The following is a 16,828-nucleotide window of genomic DNA, read 5'->3' on the forward strand; positions in this document are numbered from 1 at the left end:
TCTCCCAAGGCCGTGGGAAGCCTATGGGAGCTGGGAAGGATAGATGGAGGCAGGGCAAGTGGAGAGGCCCAGTCTGGGCAGTCACAAAGCTAGTGGGAACCTGTTCCCACTACAGGAATCCTACTCCCCACTGGGAACGATGACTCCAAGGGTAGGGGGCGATAGGAGGAAGTTGAGCGCCAGGAGGGCCACGGAGATGTAGCCTGTGGGTCCTGGTGCCCAGCGCTGTCTGGGGAGAAGGCGTGGGAGGCGTGTCCAAGAGGCTGGGGACCGGCTGGCCCCGCCCGGCCCCGCCCCGCGGCCAGCCCTCCTGCAGCTGCTTGAGACCGGCTTTCGCTTTCAGTCGAGGCTCCTGGAGCCTGGAGAGAGGGTGCAAAGGCAAGGGTTCGCCGGGCCACGCCTGCGCTCATGGCGCCTGCCGCCCTCTGGGCCGCGCTGGCCGTCGGACTACAGCTCTGGGCCGCGGGGCACGCCGTGCCCGCCCAGGTAGGTGACTCGTGTGGCCCCATAGGGAACAGCCTTCTCGTGCGCCCATCCCTCTGGCACTCAGCCCTCGGGTGCCTGGGCCACGCTTTCCCGTAGCGCCGTCGTGGATCGGGAGCCCCTTGGCCCCGAATCGCCTCCCTTCATCCGCATCAGTCACGCGCCACGCGCCTCGGGGACCCACTGGCGACCCCGGGCCTGGCACATGTGCGGCCGGGAGAGAACTCTGGCTCCGTAGCCCCACTTTCTAAGGAAGCGCCCCGGCTCCTCCGTGAGCACACACCTGGGCGTTCAGGGCTCATCAGCGCGCCTTGGGCAGATCGCCGCTGGACCCTGGACCCTCCTCCTTTACCCCTAAGACTGCTTCGACAGTCGACAATTCTTCCCTCCTACGAGGGGCGTAGGGGGCTGTACTGGGGCGCTGCCCTCACTGCCCACACCAGGCACCTTCAGATTTCCTCCTCTGGGCTATGGTTTTCCTCTTTCTTAAAAAAAACTGGGGCTGTGTGTCTGAAGAACAGGACCAGGTGTGTAGCCAGACCTCATAAGGGCACATTTGCCCTGTGCCCTTGTCCTTGCCCAGGCTGCTTCTCCATCCTCCTCCTGATGTGTCCAGGGGCCACTGCAAAGGCAGATCTCTGTGGGCCCTGGGGGCACGGCAGGTGAGAGAGATCTCCTGGGCTGCTTATCAAGCAAGGCAGACATGGTCTCCAAGGGGCCTCAGGAAAATGGAGAGAGCAGAGACCCCAGAATGCTGACATCACCTGCCATAAGGGCAAGGTCTAGTCTCTTTGTGTCCTTTGCCATTCTTTGTCTCTGTGGTGTAGTAACCCTATTTTACAGTGACGGAAAACTGAGGCTCAGAGAATGTGTATTTCTTTCTTTCTTGAGACAGTCTCATTTTTTTGCCCTCGGTAGAGTGCTGTGACATCACAGCTCACAGCAACCTCCAACTCTTGGGCTCAAGCAATTCTCTTGCCTCAGCCTCCCACGTAGCTGGGACTACAGGCGCCCACCTCAACTCTGGGTGGGGTCTTGCTCTGGCTCAGGCTGGTCTTGAACCTCTGAACTCAGGCAATCCACCCACCTCAGCTTCCCAGAGAACTTGTTTCATGGAAGGACATGGGGAGAGATCTTCCTCTAAGTAGGGTATCTTCTTCCTTTGCCCCCAGTGTCTGGGGAGGAGGTGAGAATTCATCCCTTCCTCATGAGTCTACCCCGATGGACACATGCTGTGCTGATCTGTCTGGGGAGGAAGGTGGGAGGTGGTGTTGGCTCTGGTGGTGACATACTGTGACTCAGGGGTCCAAGGCCAAAGAGGGTGGAAGTTCTCAAGGGTGGAAGATGGGGGGCAATCATGCTAGAATTGACTCACCCACAGTTGGGGCCAGTGACCAGGAGTGGGTCTAGGGGAGGCTGTTCGAGCGGAGGTCCTGGGTGGCCTTTGGGTCAGGAGCGTCCCGGCTGTGAGGATGAGTGTGAATGGAGACACCTGTGGTTCTCCTACCATAAACTCTGGCCTTGGAGGTGGGGGAGTCTTTCTGCCACTGAGCTTGGGTCTGCTTGGGTGAACCCCAGGGCCTTCTGGAACCCTGGCAGGAGGTGGGGGGCAGTCACAGGGCTCTGCAAGACACAGGCAGAAGTCCTGAAGTTGCTTGAGGGGTTTCCTTGACACTTCCTTCCCCTCCTGACCAGCTCCTGCTACAGCTCAGACTGCCTGCTCCCAGGACTGCCTGAGTGGATTGCTGCCTTAGCCACTCAGCTGGTCTCCCAGCCCAGCCCCTCTCCCACTGCTCCTCCTTGGCAGAGACCCTTCTCAAGTTTGGAACACATCTGCCTGCCTGGGGAGCATCCCGTGGCTCCCAGTGGCCGAGGCAGAGACCCCCCCCCCCAGGTTTCCCAGGCCAGAGTGAGCTCTCTGGGCTCCCCTCTCCCCACCCTGCACCACACACAGTCCTCACCCCTATGAAACCGGTGATGGTGATCATTGAGCATCATTGTGTAGAGAGCCTTTGCCCTTGTCACCTCTGTGTGACATGCCCCCTTAACAATGTCCTTCAAGGCCCTTTGCAAATGCCATTCTCTCCAGGAAAGCCTTTTCTTATTTTCACAGTTGGATTTGATTTTCTCTTGGGACTCTGAGAACCTTTTGTTCCTCTTGAGGACAGATTCCATTCTGCCTTTTAATCTAGCTGTGTTTTATCCACCTCAGTGGATTGGAAGGTTCCTTGAGGGCCAGGACTACCGGCTCTTCCTTATTGGCACCACCATAGCTTCTGTTTTCTGAACACCTACTCCTGCTCCAGGCAATGTGCTAGGTATTTTGCCACAGAATTGCACTGAAACCTCCCCTAGGACAACTTGTAAAGGGTGTGGTGCTGTTCCCTTTGAGAGATGTGGAACCTGAGGTCCAGAGAGGTCGGTGATGGCATTTCCCAGGATTGCAGAGCTGGGGGTGAAGGGTGGGGTTTGAATAGATTTCTGCTTGATTCCAGAGTTCTTTTCACTCTATACTCCCCAAACCTATATCCCCTTCCTTGCCCCCAGCAGGTCCTGAGCACAGTGGCTTCTCAGGAATGTTGGCTGGAATTTGATTTAGTGTCAAGGAGACCTGAGCGCCCCACTCCTACCCCCCAAGTTTTCTATCAGGGCTTTTGCACCTTTAAAAACCTTATTTGCCAGCTGGTGTGGAATACATCATTCATTCCCTTAATCATTTATTCATATGACAAATGCCAGTAAAGCTGACAGGGCAGGGGTGTGGTTGGTGCCCTCTGATGGCAGTGGGCAGGGCCCGGGGGGTCTCTGCCTGCTGGGTCTGGGCTGCTGATCCCTGGAGGTCTTGGGGCTGAGGGGCTGTTGTTTGCTTTCTTATCACCCAGGGCCTGGGGCCAGTTCCGGTTAGGGAGGGATTGGGGCTCCCAGCTTGGACATTGGGGTGGACTTGAGTGACCTGGCTACCTGCTGGCTCCCAGGCTCTGCCCTTCTTCCACCCCATCTCCGTCCTTTGCCCTTGCCCTGCATCCCAGAGGGGAGCCTGTGTGCTCAGTAAGGATGTGGTCCAGTGCTCCAGCACCTCTTGGCAGAGGGCAGTGGGCAGGAGGCCAGGCACCCTAATGCAGAGCCATTCATTCATTCATTCATTCATTCCCCAAATAGTCATGAACACCCACTCCAGGCCCAGCTCAGTACCTTATTCTGGGGACCCCAAGGTGACCACTACCTGGATCTAGCCGTCCAGGAACCACACTGCCAATAGGTCACTTGGGCTCTGTCCCGACTGCCCTTGTGACCTAGCCCCAGTGAATAAGCCTCTGCTTTCTCATCTGTTCTCCACTCTGCCCTCCTTGCAGGCCCTGTGGGTGTGGAGGGCTGGCAACCTGCCTGGCCTTCTGGTGTTGAAGAGTGGCCCTGACTGTTGTCCTGGGGTCTAGCCCAGTGGCTCCCTGTGAGACTGTCCCTCCCTAGGGCTGCATGACACATTATGGCCCTTATCATCCAATGCTTCCTGGAGGAGCATCCAGGACAGTGGTGGGGTGGAGGGTGAGAGGAGAAGCATTGCTGCCAACGATGGTGGGTGTGTTATATTCAGCTCACTTTTTATACTTGATCTTAGCAAAAGGCTGAGAAGCGATATATGTTCACTTCACTTTTATGCCATGCTGGCTGCACCCACACCTGCCACAGGGCCTTTGCACATGGTTTCCCCTTTGCCTTACATGCTCTTTCCACTGCTGTCCCCTGGTATCATTCTCTACTGCCTCTGCTCAAATGGACCATCCTGCCTAGAAAACCTCCCTGCCAGGCACTCTCACTCCCTGACCTGCTTTGTTTTTCTACATAAAAATCTTGACCTGTTATATTTATTTCCTTTACTATTAGTGTGTCTTTCCATAAGAAGGTAAGCACAGTGAGGGCAGAGACTCGTTCACTGCTACAGACCATAGCCTAGAATAGGGTTCTCAGGTTCAGTGCCATTGACATCAGGGCCACATACTCTTTGTGGTAGGGCATTTAGCAGCATCCCTGGCCTCTAGGTACTAGATACCAGTAGCAACCCCCTCAGTGTGACAATCAAAAATGTCCTCATACAGAACCACTGGCCTGGGGCTGTGCCTGCCACGTCCATGTTGTAGGTGTTCAAAAAATACTGAAGAAATGTGAAAAAAATACTCATCTGACCTTTACAGTGACCTTGTTTTACATATGAGGAGAGTTTAAAGTCCATGGTGGCAAAGCTGGGTTCTGGGTTCTCCCTCTCTTAGGCTATTTCTATGGTCCCCTCTCCCTGCTCTGGGGTCTGCTAAGGCTGGAGGTCCTCTCCCCGGAATGCTCACACTCCCCATATCCTCAGCCTGGCTCATGATGGAGCCACCCACTGGCAGTGACTCAGTAAACATGTGATTTGCCCAAAAGTAGGCAGAGAGGGAAGTCAGGGCTTGGAGGGGTAGGGAGAGGGCTGCCATGGGCTGAGCAAGGACAGAGTGGAGGTGCTCCCAGTTCTGGACACTCTCTGCTGGGCACAGGAGAGCAGTACTGACACTGGGGAAAGGCCCAGGCCTCCGAGTCAGATAGATCTCACCTGTAGACCTACCTTGCTGATTACTGGCCAAGATGTGACCTTGGCAAGTCTTTCCATCCCTGGGAGCCTCTGTGTTCTTGTCTCTAAAATGGGAAGAAACCACACCTTACTGGTTCTTTGCCAGGATTAAAAGTGCTTTCTGGTCTTGCAGGCCTGACCTGAGTGGTTCCTGGGGCAGTGCTCAGGCTAAGGTTAGGACCTCTGTGCAGTCAGACCCTCTGGCTCTGAGTTAGAGTGCCTCGAAGCTTAGGTAACAGTCACCGATTAACCAGAGTCCCTGTCCAAGTGGCTTTACTGCCCAACATCCCTGGGAGCAACTTCCCTCCTACCTGCCTTCCTCTCACACCATCTCCCTGACTGAAGGTCCTTAGGACCTCCACGTTGGGGAGAAGGCTTTGGGGTCACCTCTCCACCCCTTTTGGTGAGTGACAGCAGCTGCGTGCCTTTTGGAGGTGAGCAAGGGGCACATTTGATATAGTATTGATGAGAGGCAGAAGGTTTCAGTTTGCAAGATGTGCATGGGTAGATTGCAGGTGGTCTCTGAAACCGCTTCCATTTCTTTTTTTTTTTTTTTTTTTTTTTTTTGAGACAGAGCCTCAAGCTGTCCCCCTGGGCAGAGTGCGGTGGCATTACAGCTCACAGCAACCTCCAACTCCTGGGCTCAAGCGAGTCTCCTGCCTCTGCCTCCCAAGCAGCTGGGACCACAGGCGCCCGCCACAACGCCCGGCTATTTTTTTTTTTTGGTTGCAGCCATCATTGTTGTTTGGCGGGTCCGGGCTGGGGATTCGAACCCGCCACCTTAGGTGTACGTGGCTGGCGCCTTAGCCGGTTGAGCTATAGGCGCCGAGCCACCGCTTCCATTTCTAACCTCTGTGATGATGAAGGTTGTTTGTGACCCTGACCAAGCAGGGCATGCTCTGTAGGGGGTTCTTCTGAGGTCATGTTGTCTATTCCCCGATTTCCAAGTTCCAAGACAGCATGGCTCCAAGGAATGGGCACTGGCTTGAGTGTTAGGAGATCAGGGTTTCCATCTGAGCACTGTTATCAACTTTCTGTGTGACTCTGTTCAAGTTACTTAACCTCTCTGAGCCTAAGCATTCCTATCTATAAAACCTAATAGCACTGGCCTCAACATTCTTCCATAATGTAGGGAAATGTCACCTCATGTGCACTTGACAAAGGCCAGAGATTAGGGGGTGAGGGGTGTAAATTGTCCCTAGGAAGGAGAGCTATGGTACTCCCCACTGTTAATATCATGGTTCTTCATTATCTCTCTGTGCTGACCTCAATCCCACTTGCTTCGACTGAGGTTATTTCCTTGACTCAGCTCTCAGAGGTATCAGGAGATGCAGAATCCTCAGGCATCAGGTATTCCTGCTGCTCCACCCTTTGGTACCTAGTTAGCACCTTTTCAAATTCACAAGCTAGACCCTTTCCCCAGACGGTGGGAAGGTCCTCACTGTCAGCATCCAGTTCAGGGCCTGCTGTCTGCAAACCCACAGGTTCACGGAAGCTTTGAGCAAGGAGGGTGTTTTCCTTGAACAGGCACATGCCCCTCCGCTCTGGCTCTGAGCCCTGCAGCCTAGAGCTCTGGGCACCTGTCTCCCTCTGCCAAGCTGTTGACTGCAGGGCTGGGGCTCTGAAGCTCAAGTCTCACCCCCTCCCCCCTTGAGGCCCACAGTCTTTTTCCACTGTTGCACATCATCGTGATGTCACAGGTGGTGGTGGCGTCATTGTGGTTTAGAGCACTGACTGAGCTCGGGAGGAAGTGTCTGGGGTTCTGAAGTGTGCGTCTCCCAAGTGGGAACCCCAGGTATGCTGGAAAACTCCAGCTGACCGTGTGTCCCAGGACCGCAGCTCTGGCCTTGGCTCTGGCCCTGCTTTCCTGTGGACGGTGACAAACCACACTGCCTCTCTGAGACTCCATATCTTCTTTGCAGAGGAGGAGGGTTGGAGGCTTATAACTGGATGAATGATTGCATTGCTGGCCAGCTCACAGCGGGGGAGGGGGCTTAGAGCCACTCTCAGGCTCCTGGAGGGCCAGCTCCCTGCGACTATTGGCTTTAGTCCCAGACACTAGGTCATGTTCGGCTGAGGAAAACTGACAGTGTTTATGACTTGAGGGTAGCAGGGTGTGTCCCTTTCAGGAGTGTTTGCTGGCTCCTTGGGAGACCTAGTAGCCCCCTGCTCTGTTTGTAGCCAGGGCCCTGGGTTGACTTGGCCACTCTGACCAGAGACAGGACAGAAATCCTCAGGGGGTGCCATCCAGACGGTGGCCACCACTTGCTTCAGTCTGAGCTTCACCCTGCAGTGGGTAAGGCTGATGTGGCCATGGGTTCAGGGAATTGAATGGGCCTAAAAACCAAGCAGGAAGGGAGGGACTCGCTGGCTGTTCAGGCTGTGAACAGGGGAGGGTGTCCCAGGCTGTCACTGAGACCTTCTCAAATGCCTTTCAGCAGAGAGGTCAGAAGCTGCGCAAGTGGATGAAGCCCGGGGCTGGGAGTTGGGGGTCTCCACCTCAGGGAGGACTTGGGCAGTGCCCTTCTCCTTTCTGAGCTCCAGCTGCCCCTGCTATGACTTGAGATTAGCAAGGACCTCCCCGACCCCAGCCTTGGGTCCTGGGCCCCAGTGTTAGGCCATGGTGGTGGCGAGGGGAGTTGAGGGTTGGTAGTCTTGAGCAGAGAGTGGAGTGTAGATCAGGCCTCCATGTGGCCCCTCTCAGGAGGCCTGGTCTGGCCCTGGCCTTGACAGTGATTCTCTAGGGGCGGGCTCCAGCTCTGCACTCTGCATTGATTAATAGGAGTCTGGCCAGGGTCCTGGGTGCCCTGCTGGCCCTCCCTCCTGCTGACCCATAGCCCCAGCTCTGAGGCAGCTCCGAGCCAACTCCGAGGCAACTCCAAGGCCCTAGGCTGTTGCTGATCCTGCCCACAGATACTCTAGCCTGGGTCTCCTGCTTCTCTGGATCCACAGCCGCAAATCCTGCCCCTTCTCATCCTGTGTTCCCAGCTCCTTGAGCCTTCTCATGCACCCCACAGTGGGTCCCCCATTCTCTCCTGTCATCACCCCTCCCAGCCCCTCGGCTCATGTCCTCCTGGCCTAGTCCTTTGCTCACTGCCCTCATCTATTCTCATCACCTTCATGATCCTGCCCCCATCCTACCCTCCTCCAGGCCACATGGAGGGTGGACCTACTAAACCCTAAGCCGTGAAGGGTATGCAGGTCTGCGATAACCAGCTTCAGGTGTCAGAATGGTGTGGCAGGAGGCAGGACAGCAGGGGTCAATGCTAGTTGGAGCTTAAGATTTGTAGGGGGCAGAAATGACACACGAGGCTGTAAGTTTGGGGCAGTTTATAGAGGTGGTACTTCTAATTACATTAAGAAATCATACCTGGGCCAGGCATGGTGGCTGATGCCTGTAATCCCAGCACTTGGGAGGCTGAGGCAGGTGAATTGCCTGAGCTCACAGGCTCGAGACCAGCAAGACCGGGACCTTATCTCAAAAACATAGCCAGGGCTCGGCGCTCGTAGCTCAGTGGTTAGGGCGCCAGCCATATACACTGGGGCTGGCAGGTTCAAACCTGGCCCGGGCCTGCTAAACAACAATAACAACTGACAAAAAAATAGCTGAGTGTTGTGGTGGACTCCTGTAGTCTTCAGCTACTTGGGAGGCTGAGGCAGAATTACTTGAGCCCAAGAGTTTGGGGTTGCTGTGAGCTGTGACTCCACAGGACTTTACTGAGGGTGACAAAGTGAGACTGTCTCTCAAGAAAGAAAGAAATTGTACCTGCTATAATTTGGGGGGAGTTTACTAAATACTCACATGTTTTATCTCGTTGAATTCTCTCATTAGCCCTAGGAGGTAGGACCTATTATCAGTCCATTTCTATAGATGAAGACTGAGGTTTATTAAATTCCTTTGTTTCTTTTTTCTTTTCTTTTTTTTTTTTTTGAGACAGAGTCTCACTATGTTGCCCTTGATAGAGTGCTGTGGCGTCACAGTTCACAGCAACCTCAAACTCTTGGGCTTAAGCTATTCTCCTGCCTCAGCCTCCCAAGTAGCTGGGACTACAGGTGCCTGCCACAATGCCCGGCTATTTTTTTGTTGTAGTTGTCATTGTTGTTTAGCAGGCCTGGGCCAGGTTTGAACCCCTAGTGTATGTGGCTGGTGCCCTAACCGCTGAGCTACGAGTGCCGAGATGAAACTCCTTTATATCTTTAAAACCAAAAAATACAATGCCTTTAAGTCTGTCTGCTAATAAGGTGGGGGAATTGTGATTTAACCCAGATATTCTTAGCTTTCATCTGCCACAGGGACCTCCGGTTAGGAGTTGAGGGAGTGGGGAGCCACTGATAGTTTTTGAGCAAGGGAGTGACCAGGACAGAGAGTGTATTAGGAAGACTGCTCAGGCCTTAGTGTGAAGGACAGGTGGGATGGGGAGACTGGAGGCTGTTACCATGGTTCAGAGCTCTGGGCTGGAGAGAAGCAGCCGAGCAGGAAGGAAGGGACAAGAGGCTTGAGGGAGGAGGAGGCCACCTTTAGTCTGAGACCATACGTGTAGGATGGGGACAGAAACACATAGGAGAAGGGGCTGCATTCCCTCCACCCCCATCTTGCAGTATGAGGTCCCTCTGGCCTTAACTCTGACCTGGCCAGAGCCCAGTGGCCTGCTTCTTGTCAATTCCATGTGTCCCTGGAGCTCTATGGTCAGTTGCAGGGTCAGTCTGGCTTTGGTCAGCCCTGGCTGGTCACTCTGGTTAGGGTGGGCATGAGACTTGGCAGGGCTGCTTCTCATCTTGAGTGTGGGATATGACACCCCCCACTGGTACTTGGGGGTAGTGTTCTAGGGGTCTTCCTAGCCCTGCTGCCAGTGTACCTGGCGACCCTCTGAACTGCTCCCTGAGCTTTGTCTTCCTCAGCTGTCAGGTAGGAATAAAAGGGCTATTCTCAGTCACTTCCCATGGGGCTGAGAACTGCTGGGAGGTGCAAGGAACTGGGAGTTAAGAGCTCACATCTATGGGGTGCTCCTTAGATGCCAGGAAAGCTTCTGATGCATTAAATGCATGGACTGCCTTTCATCCTCATAGCACCTGGGGGGGCATATTATCCCCATTTTACAGAAGAGGCAACTGAGGCACAGAAGTTAAGCTACAAGCTCGGGGTTTTGCAGCTCACTAGAGGCAGAGATAAGATTCTAGCCCAGGTGGCTAGGCCTGCTTGAGATGGTAGTCAAGGTGATTGTGAGCAGCCGTTATCTGAAAACTGTCCCTCAGTTTGCTCCCCAGGAGATGCCACCCCCTCTCCTTGTGAGTCTTGCCCAGTTTTCACACTAGCCCCAACTCACTTCAGGTCATTGGAAATTAAAAATTTTGCTTCTGGCTTGGCGCCTGTGGCTCAAGTGGCTAAGGTGCTAGCCACATACACCTAAGGTGGCAGATTCGAATCCAGCCTGGGCCCGCCAAACAACAGTAATGGCTGCAACCAAAAAATAGCCGGGCGTTGTGGTGGGCGCCTGTGGTCCCAGCTACTTGGGAGGCTGAGGCAGGAGACTCACTTGAGCCCAGGAGTTGGAGGTTGCTGTGAGCAGTGAAGCCATGGCACTCTACCCAGGGGCCCAGCTTGAGGCTCTGTCTCAAAAAAAATTTTTTTTGCTTCTGTTGAATGGTTGAGCATCTATTAGGCACCAGCTGTGGGCCATGCACTGGCTGTGTATGGAGTGATGAGTAATTAAAACATGGGTGACATGGAGCTCTAGCTGCCAGTCCGGCATGGCACTGAGCATGCCACATGACTTGGTGAATCACAAAGCCCTGTGGAGGGGGCACTGTTTTTGTCCCCATTTTGTAGATGATAAAACAGAGGAGGGGGAATGGGAGAACTGGGATTAAAAGCTGGGTGTCTGGCTCAGAGCTCATGCTAGGACATGGGCGGAGGCACAGGGGAAAACAAAATTCACCTCAGACTGTCTGGTCTGGGTGGAATAGAGATATACCTGAGTTGTCACAGGAGCCCCGAGGAGGAACCTCTGACCCCATCTGAATTGATAGCAGAGGGGACTCCCAAGAGAAGCCCACTAGTTAGCCCTGCAGGGTGGGTTGGGATGTTGGGCGGCGGCAGCAGCAGGAGTAGAGGACAGAGGTTTGGGGACACGTGCTGCTCTGTGCTGTAGACAGTGACAGGTGAGGTGCCCACAGCAGAACACGCTGGCAGGAGCCGGGCTCGCTGCTCCAGGCACCTGGCTGATGGGTTGTGCTTTGCCTGATGGCGGTGGCACCAATGGAAGCTTCTGAGGTGGACCAGACTTGATGTGGGAAGGTGGCTTAGGGCTTAGGTCTATGTGCAAAGGGACATCAGGCTGGGGACCAAGAGGAGGAGCCTGCAGCTGCAGGAGACACCGAGGGTAGCCAGGAGGGGGCTGTGGGAGATGGAGGAGGTGATACCAACAGGCTTCATGGAGGGTGACAGTTTGGGGTACTCTGTCACTAGACTGAGCGGTCCTTGGGGACAAGGCCCATGCTTGGGCGTCTTTGTATCCTAGCACTTAGCACAAAGCTTGGCTTCAAGAACTGGATACCAGTCTGGGCTTCCTGTCTGCCCCCAGCTCACTTCTAAAGCAACATCACAGGCGGCAGGCTGGTAGTGGGATGTGTCACCCCTGGGCCGCCCCCCTTGATGTGGTTGGTCCTTCCTGATGCAGACACTGTTCCTCTCCCTGACAGCACACGGGCCTCCGCTACCTGGCCCCGGCATCACTGTGACGGCTTGGCCTGATGTGGCTGTACCTCACAGTCCATAGGCTCCTGTGAACCCCTAAGATTGAGACCCAAATGCCTCTGCTGCCGCCCACCCTGCCCCTGGGGCCTGGGGACTTGCCATGTAAATGATGTGGTTTCTCTATTGCTTGAAGACAGTTTCCGCCCTTTGGGGGGTCCTTGGGTCCTTGGGCAGATAATGTCAACACCTCCCCACACCAGCAGCATCTGCCCGGGGAACCTAGAACCCTTTTTTTCCTGGGAGAGTCACTGAACCTCCCTCCCCTGCTTGCTGTGCATTCTTAGAAGTGTCTCTCCCCGCCCATGGGCACCTTGTCTATAAAATGAGGGAGCAGACCAAGGTCACAAGATTTAAAATTGTCAGCCGGCACGGAGGCAGTGTAGCGGCGGCACCAGCTCTTGGTCTGCCACTCACTTCTCGGCCTCGGACACTTTGTATTGAATCTCCCAAAGCCTCCATTTCTGCATCTGGAAAATGGGATTGTTCTGACCTCATTGCAAGGATAAAATGGATGTATATGAACATGCCCAGCACCATATCTGCACACAGTGGGTGCTTTTCCTGGATCTGAGCTGTCTCTGTCCTTGAGGAATAATACTCTCTATCCCCAAAGTCTGAAGCTTTCCATGTGGTCACCTCCTGCTCTCAGCTGGCAGATGCCTGTGCAGGGGGGTGTTCTCTGGAAAATTAAAAAGCCATGAAGACCCCCCAAGGGTGGTGGTCTAATGGTGGCAGGAAGAGCAGATGGTTCCATAGATGTCGTCCTTTCAGAGGACATTGTCTTGGTGATGGCCACTTCCTCCTCCTCCCCAAACCTGCTCTCTTTCCTTCCTCTCTCATTTCTATTTATAAATAGGAGAAGGGACTGACGCCTCAACCTTGGGATACTCACAGGGCCTTGGCGTGGGAACAAAAAAAATGGCAAGGTGGTGCCTGTAGCTTGGTGGGTAGAGTGCCGGCCATACACACTGAGGCTGGTGGCTTTGAACCCAGTGTGGGCCAGCTACACAACAATGACAACTGCAACCAAAAAAATAGCCAGGGGTTATGGCGGGCGCCTGTAGTCCCAGCCACTTGGGAGGCTGAGGCAAGAGAATCGCTTAAGCCTAAGAGTTTGAGGTTACTGCGAGCTGTGACGCCACAGCACTCTACCCAGAGTGACAGCTTGAGACTCTGTCTCAAAAACAAACAAACAAGTGGTAAATAGGCTGGGCCAGGGTTGCCAGGTTCCCTGACACAGACTCTGGAATCAGAGAGACTTGTGTGGTCCCCTGGCCCTGCCCCTTACTGGGTCATGGCTCCAGCAGAGGCCCCTCCTGGACTATCTCACTCCTGCAGTGTTGTCCACCGCCTGTGCTTTGAATCTTTGGCGGGTGGGGGTGCAGGGAATGGAAGAGAATGTGCAGGGGGCAGGACAGGTGGTACCTGACTTACCAGGTCAGCCTACTGTCCCGGGCACTGGTGGAGCTCCGTCCTTGCGGCCTCTTGAGGTTTGCTCTCTTTCAGGGACTCAACCACCTCGTCCTCTGGCTGAATGCTTATGGATGCTTGGAGCACCTGCCCGCTCAAACATTTTATTTTGGGGTCATGTCAGCCCTCTAGGGTTCCTCTAAGAAAAGTCCCTTTGAGCCACCCCAAGGCCCTCCTTAGGAGACCCACGTCTTGCCTGAAGGAATCTTCCCCTTCCTCTGCCCTACCCAGTCCTCCACCCCACTCAGGCTTCCGCCCCTGCCATTGGGACAGCAGGCCTGCTGTTAGCTTGGGCTTTAGGCTTCCTGAGTAATGGGCCTGGTGCCAGCTTGTGGGTACCTCTGCATCTCCAGGAGTCACAGGCCAGCTTTGTCACACATGCTGTTGAGGCGGGAGTGAGGTTCCTTTTGCAAGGCCCACATGGCCAAGTAGCACCCCACTGACACTGGGCAACTCACTGCCTGGGGTCTTGTTCTCACCTTGCCCATCCTCCACAGACATCAAGGCAGAAAGGACAAGTTCTCATTCTCTGTAGCACGTGTCTATGACGCAGGGCCTTTGTGAGAGGTGAGAGGTGGAGATCCCCGTGGAGCCCCTAAGAGTCTGGGAGAAAATGACATACCCAAGTGGGACCCTCCTGCCTTTGTCTCTCACAGCAAGCCCTGGAGGAGTCAGGGCAAGGTGTATGACTCCCATTTTACAGGTGACAGTGCTGAGGCTCAGAGAAACTGGCATTCCCCCTAGCTCTCAGGACCAGTGTGTACATGACCTCCAGCCTAAGTCAGCGCCCCTCCTACACTGCCAGGTGTCTAGTACACCAGGGAAGGTGGACATCTCTGGCCTTTTCCTTGCAGAGGTTACCTGCTCAGTATGCTCTCCCAGGGGAGAAGGAATGGGGGGCCAGAGGCTGGAGCGAGGAAGCTCCCCCATACCCACCCTCAGCTCTGCTCTGCTCTGCTCAGATGCCCCAGACCAGCTCAGCTCTGCCCCACCCCACACTCCGTCCCCACCGCTCAGCCCCACGCATTCATCACCTCTCACAAGGGTGGGGCATACACCCATCTAATCCCTGAGGTCTTGTGAGGGGTTTGAGCCTTTAAGAACCCCAAGCTGGGACCAGGCATTCACGCCTGTAATCCTGGCACTTGGGGGGGGGCAAGGTGAGTGGATTGCCTGAGCTCACAGGTTCAAGACCAGCCTGAGCCAGAGTGAGACCTCGTCTATAAAAGTAGCCAGGTGTTGTGGCGGGCACCTGTAGTCCCAGCTACTTGACAGGGTGAGGCAAGAGAATTGCTTAAGCCCCAAGAGTTGGCGGTTACCGTGAGCTATGATGCCATGGCACTCTACCAGGGGCAACAAAGTAAGACTCTGTCTTAAAAACAAGCAGATAAATAAAAATAGAAAAACTGAGGCAAGAGTTTGAGGTTGCTGTGAGCGATGATGATGCCAAGGCACTCTACCTAGAGCTACTGAGTGAGATTCTGTCTCAAAAAAACAAAAAACCCCAAACACACACCCTTCCCCTCCCCCACCAAGCTGGTCCTTTGCCTCAGACCATCGACCAGGCCCACACTATCATTTTACAGGCAGGGAACCTGAGGCACAGAGAAGCCAGTTAACACTCACCCAGAGGGGGCACCCAAGGGTGTGGGGGGGGAGGACTTTGGAGTGGGCCTGGTGGTTGAAACCCATCTTCCTGGTCTTGGAGAGACATGCAGGGGTCGGCTTATTGCCAGGGAGGAAGCACGGGGCTGGCTGAGGCTCAGTCTCCTCATCTGTAAGTTGGGTGGTGCCAGCATCACAGTGACCGGGTGAGGGTTGGCAGAGGCTGCAGCGTGTGAACAGCTCTTCGCGATGCCTGGTGTGGAGCAGACGAGGATGATGAGCTGCTGCTGCTGCCGTTTACACCTCCTCTCACTGTCTCCCACGCGGGCCCTCTGCCCTGACCTCCTGGCTGTGCACTGAGTGTGCCATGTGCACCTCCCTGTCCCCCTGGCTCTGTGCCTAGCTTTGCCCTTTTCCTTAGCTGTTACTTGGAGTTCGAGCTTCCTACTGTATGTGTGTATCTCTCTAGCTAAGACAGCAGCTTCCCAAGCCAGGGGTTTGATTTGTTCAATGTTCCTATATGCCCAGCACCTAGAATATTGGGTGCCGGGTACGTTTGTTGAATGAGTGAATGAATGAACGAATGTCTTCACCTTTCCCTTGGCTTCTCTCCACCATGACAATGGAAGGTTGTCTGACATGATCCCTGAGGTTCCCAAGTCTCTCTTCAGTGCCTTCTCCCGTTTCGTGAGCTCCATGTACCTCTCTAGACTTGGGACGGCGGCCATCAGCTCCTTGTCGCACACTTCTGAGCCACTGCTGTAGAGCCGTTTTCAGTGACTTCCAGATTTTCACCTGGGGCCCCCATGTTTTGAAAGATCAGATCTGCTGCTAAACATGCTGACTGAATCAAATACTGCCCAGTTTATTTCCGCATTTTACAATGTGAAACGTCCCCTCCCAGAGGGTGGGTGGGTGGGGTGTGAATCGGAGCCTCCCCACCTCAAAGCAGAGGAACTGGAGGCTTCCAGCATGCTGTGTCAGAGGCTGCTGCACGTTCTGGGGGCCTCCAGGGGCCCCTGAGGTGGCTCCCAGGGCTGCTGTTTGGGCCCCAACCCCTGCTCCGGGAGCACTACAGAGGAGGGAGTAACCTTTTGTCCTGCCCTGCCAAGGGGCTTTCTGTTCCTCATTGTTTGGCCATGACAGAGCTGTGGTTTTTTGTTTTTCTTTCTCTGTCCAAGAGGATAAACAGGCCTGGAGGTTGCTCAAGGGAACAGTGACCCGTCCACCAGCCACGGGGGGCTGGAGGCATACACTGCCTTAGGAGGAAGTGTAGAGAAGGGTATTCATAGCAAAGAGGCAGAAGGTGGAGGTCAACTGGGAGGTCAGGGGGTCTGGCCGCCTGTCCAGGAGCAGCAAGAAAACCCAAACTTGGCCAAGGCAGGGCCCTTTCCCATCAGGCCCTCTGGCCCTGACAGGAAACCCTTCCCCAGCCCGGACAGGGTCTGCCTCTGCTGCTTGGAGCTGTCTTGGCCCTGTGTTTCTCAGGCCCTGGAGGAGTGAGGATACAGGGCAGCGGGTGCCCGGGAAGAGGGGAGAGGGGCAACTGGCCTGTGCTGGGGGATACTGTCTGAAGCGGCCTTCAGGGAAGGGCAGTTTGAGGGTCTGCCGGGGCAGGGGGCAGACACTGCGCTGCCGTTACTATGTGGTTGAAGGATGTGTGCAGAGGTTGCTGTAGAAAGTGTGATTCCTCTGGTTTAGGGCTCCCCTTGCCTTTGACAGCCCTGCCCTGCTCTGCCATGTGCCCTTTCCTCTATCCAGGCAGCCACAGAATTCAATCATGCTCAGCAGGGAAGCATTGGAATCCCTGGGGAGATTTGTTTTGCTTTATAACTTTTACCTTTCTTTTTTTTTTTTTTTGAGACAGAGCCTCAAGCTGTCCCCCTGGGCAGAGTGCCGTGGCATTACAGCTCACA

At 54.8% G+C, this 16,828-nt stretch overlaps 1 protein-coding gene across 2 annotated transcripts in view; it reads left to right on the forward strand.

Moving 5' to 3' along the window:
* Positions 1–364: 364 nt before the first annotated feature.
* Positions 365–16,828, forward strand: part of TNFRSF1B (TNF receptor superfamily member 1B) — a 39,411-nt gene continuing 22,947 nt past the window's right edge. For both annotated transcript variants that reach the window (XM_003793287.3, XM_023515240.1), the window contains exon 1: positions 365–486. In XM_003793287.3, the coding sequence (XP_003793335.1) occupies positions 409–486 (78 nt within the window). In that variant the 5' untranslated portion in view covers positions 365–408. The remainder of the gene's footprint in view (positions 487–16,828) is intronic.

The sequence above is a fragment of the Otolemur garnettii genome, unplaced genomic scaffold (genome assembly GCF_000181295.1).
Source record: "Otolemur garnettii isolate 467f Iridium unplaced genomic scaffold, OtoGar3 scaffold00067, whole genome shotgun sequence".
In the NCBI taxonomy this organism is placed as follows: Eukaryota; Metazoa; Chordata; class Mammalia; order Primates; family Galagidae; genus Otolemur; species Otolemur garnettii.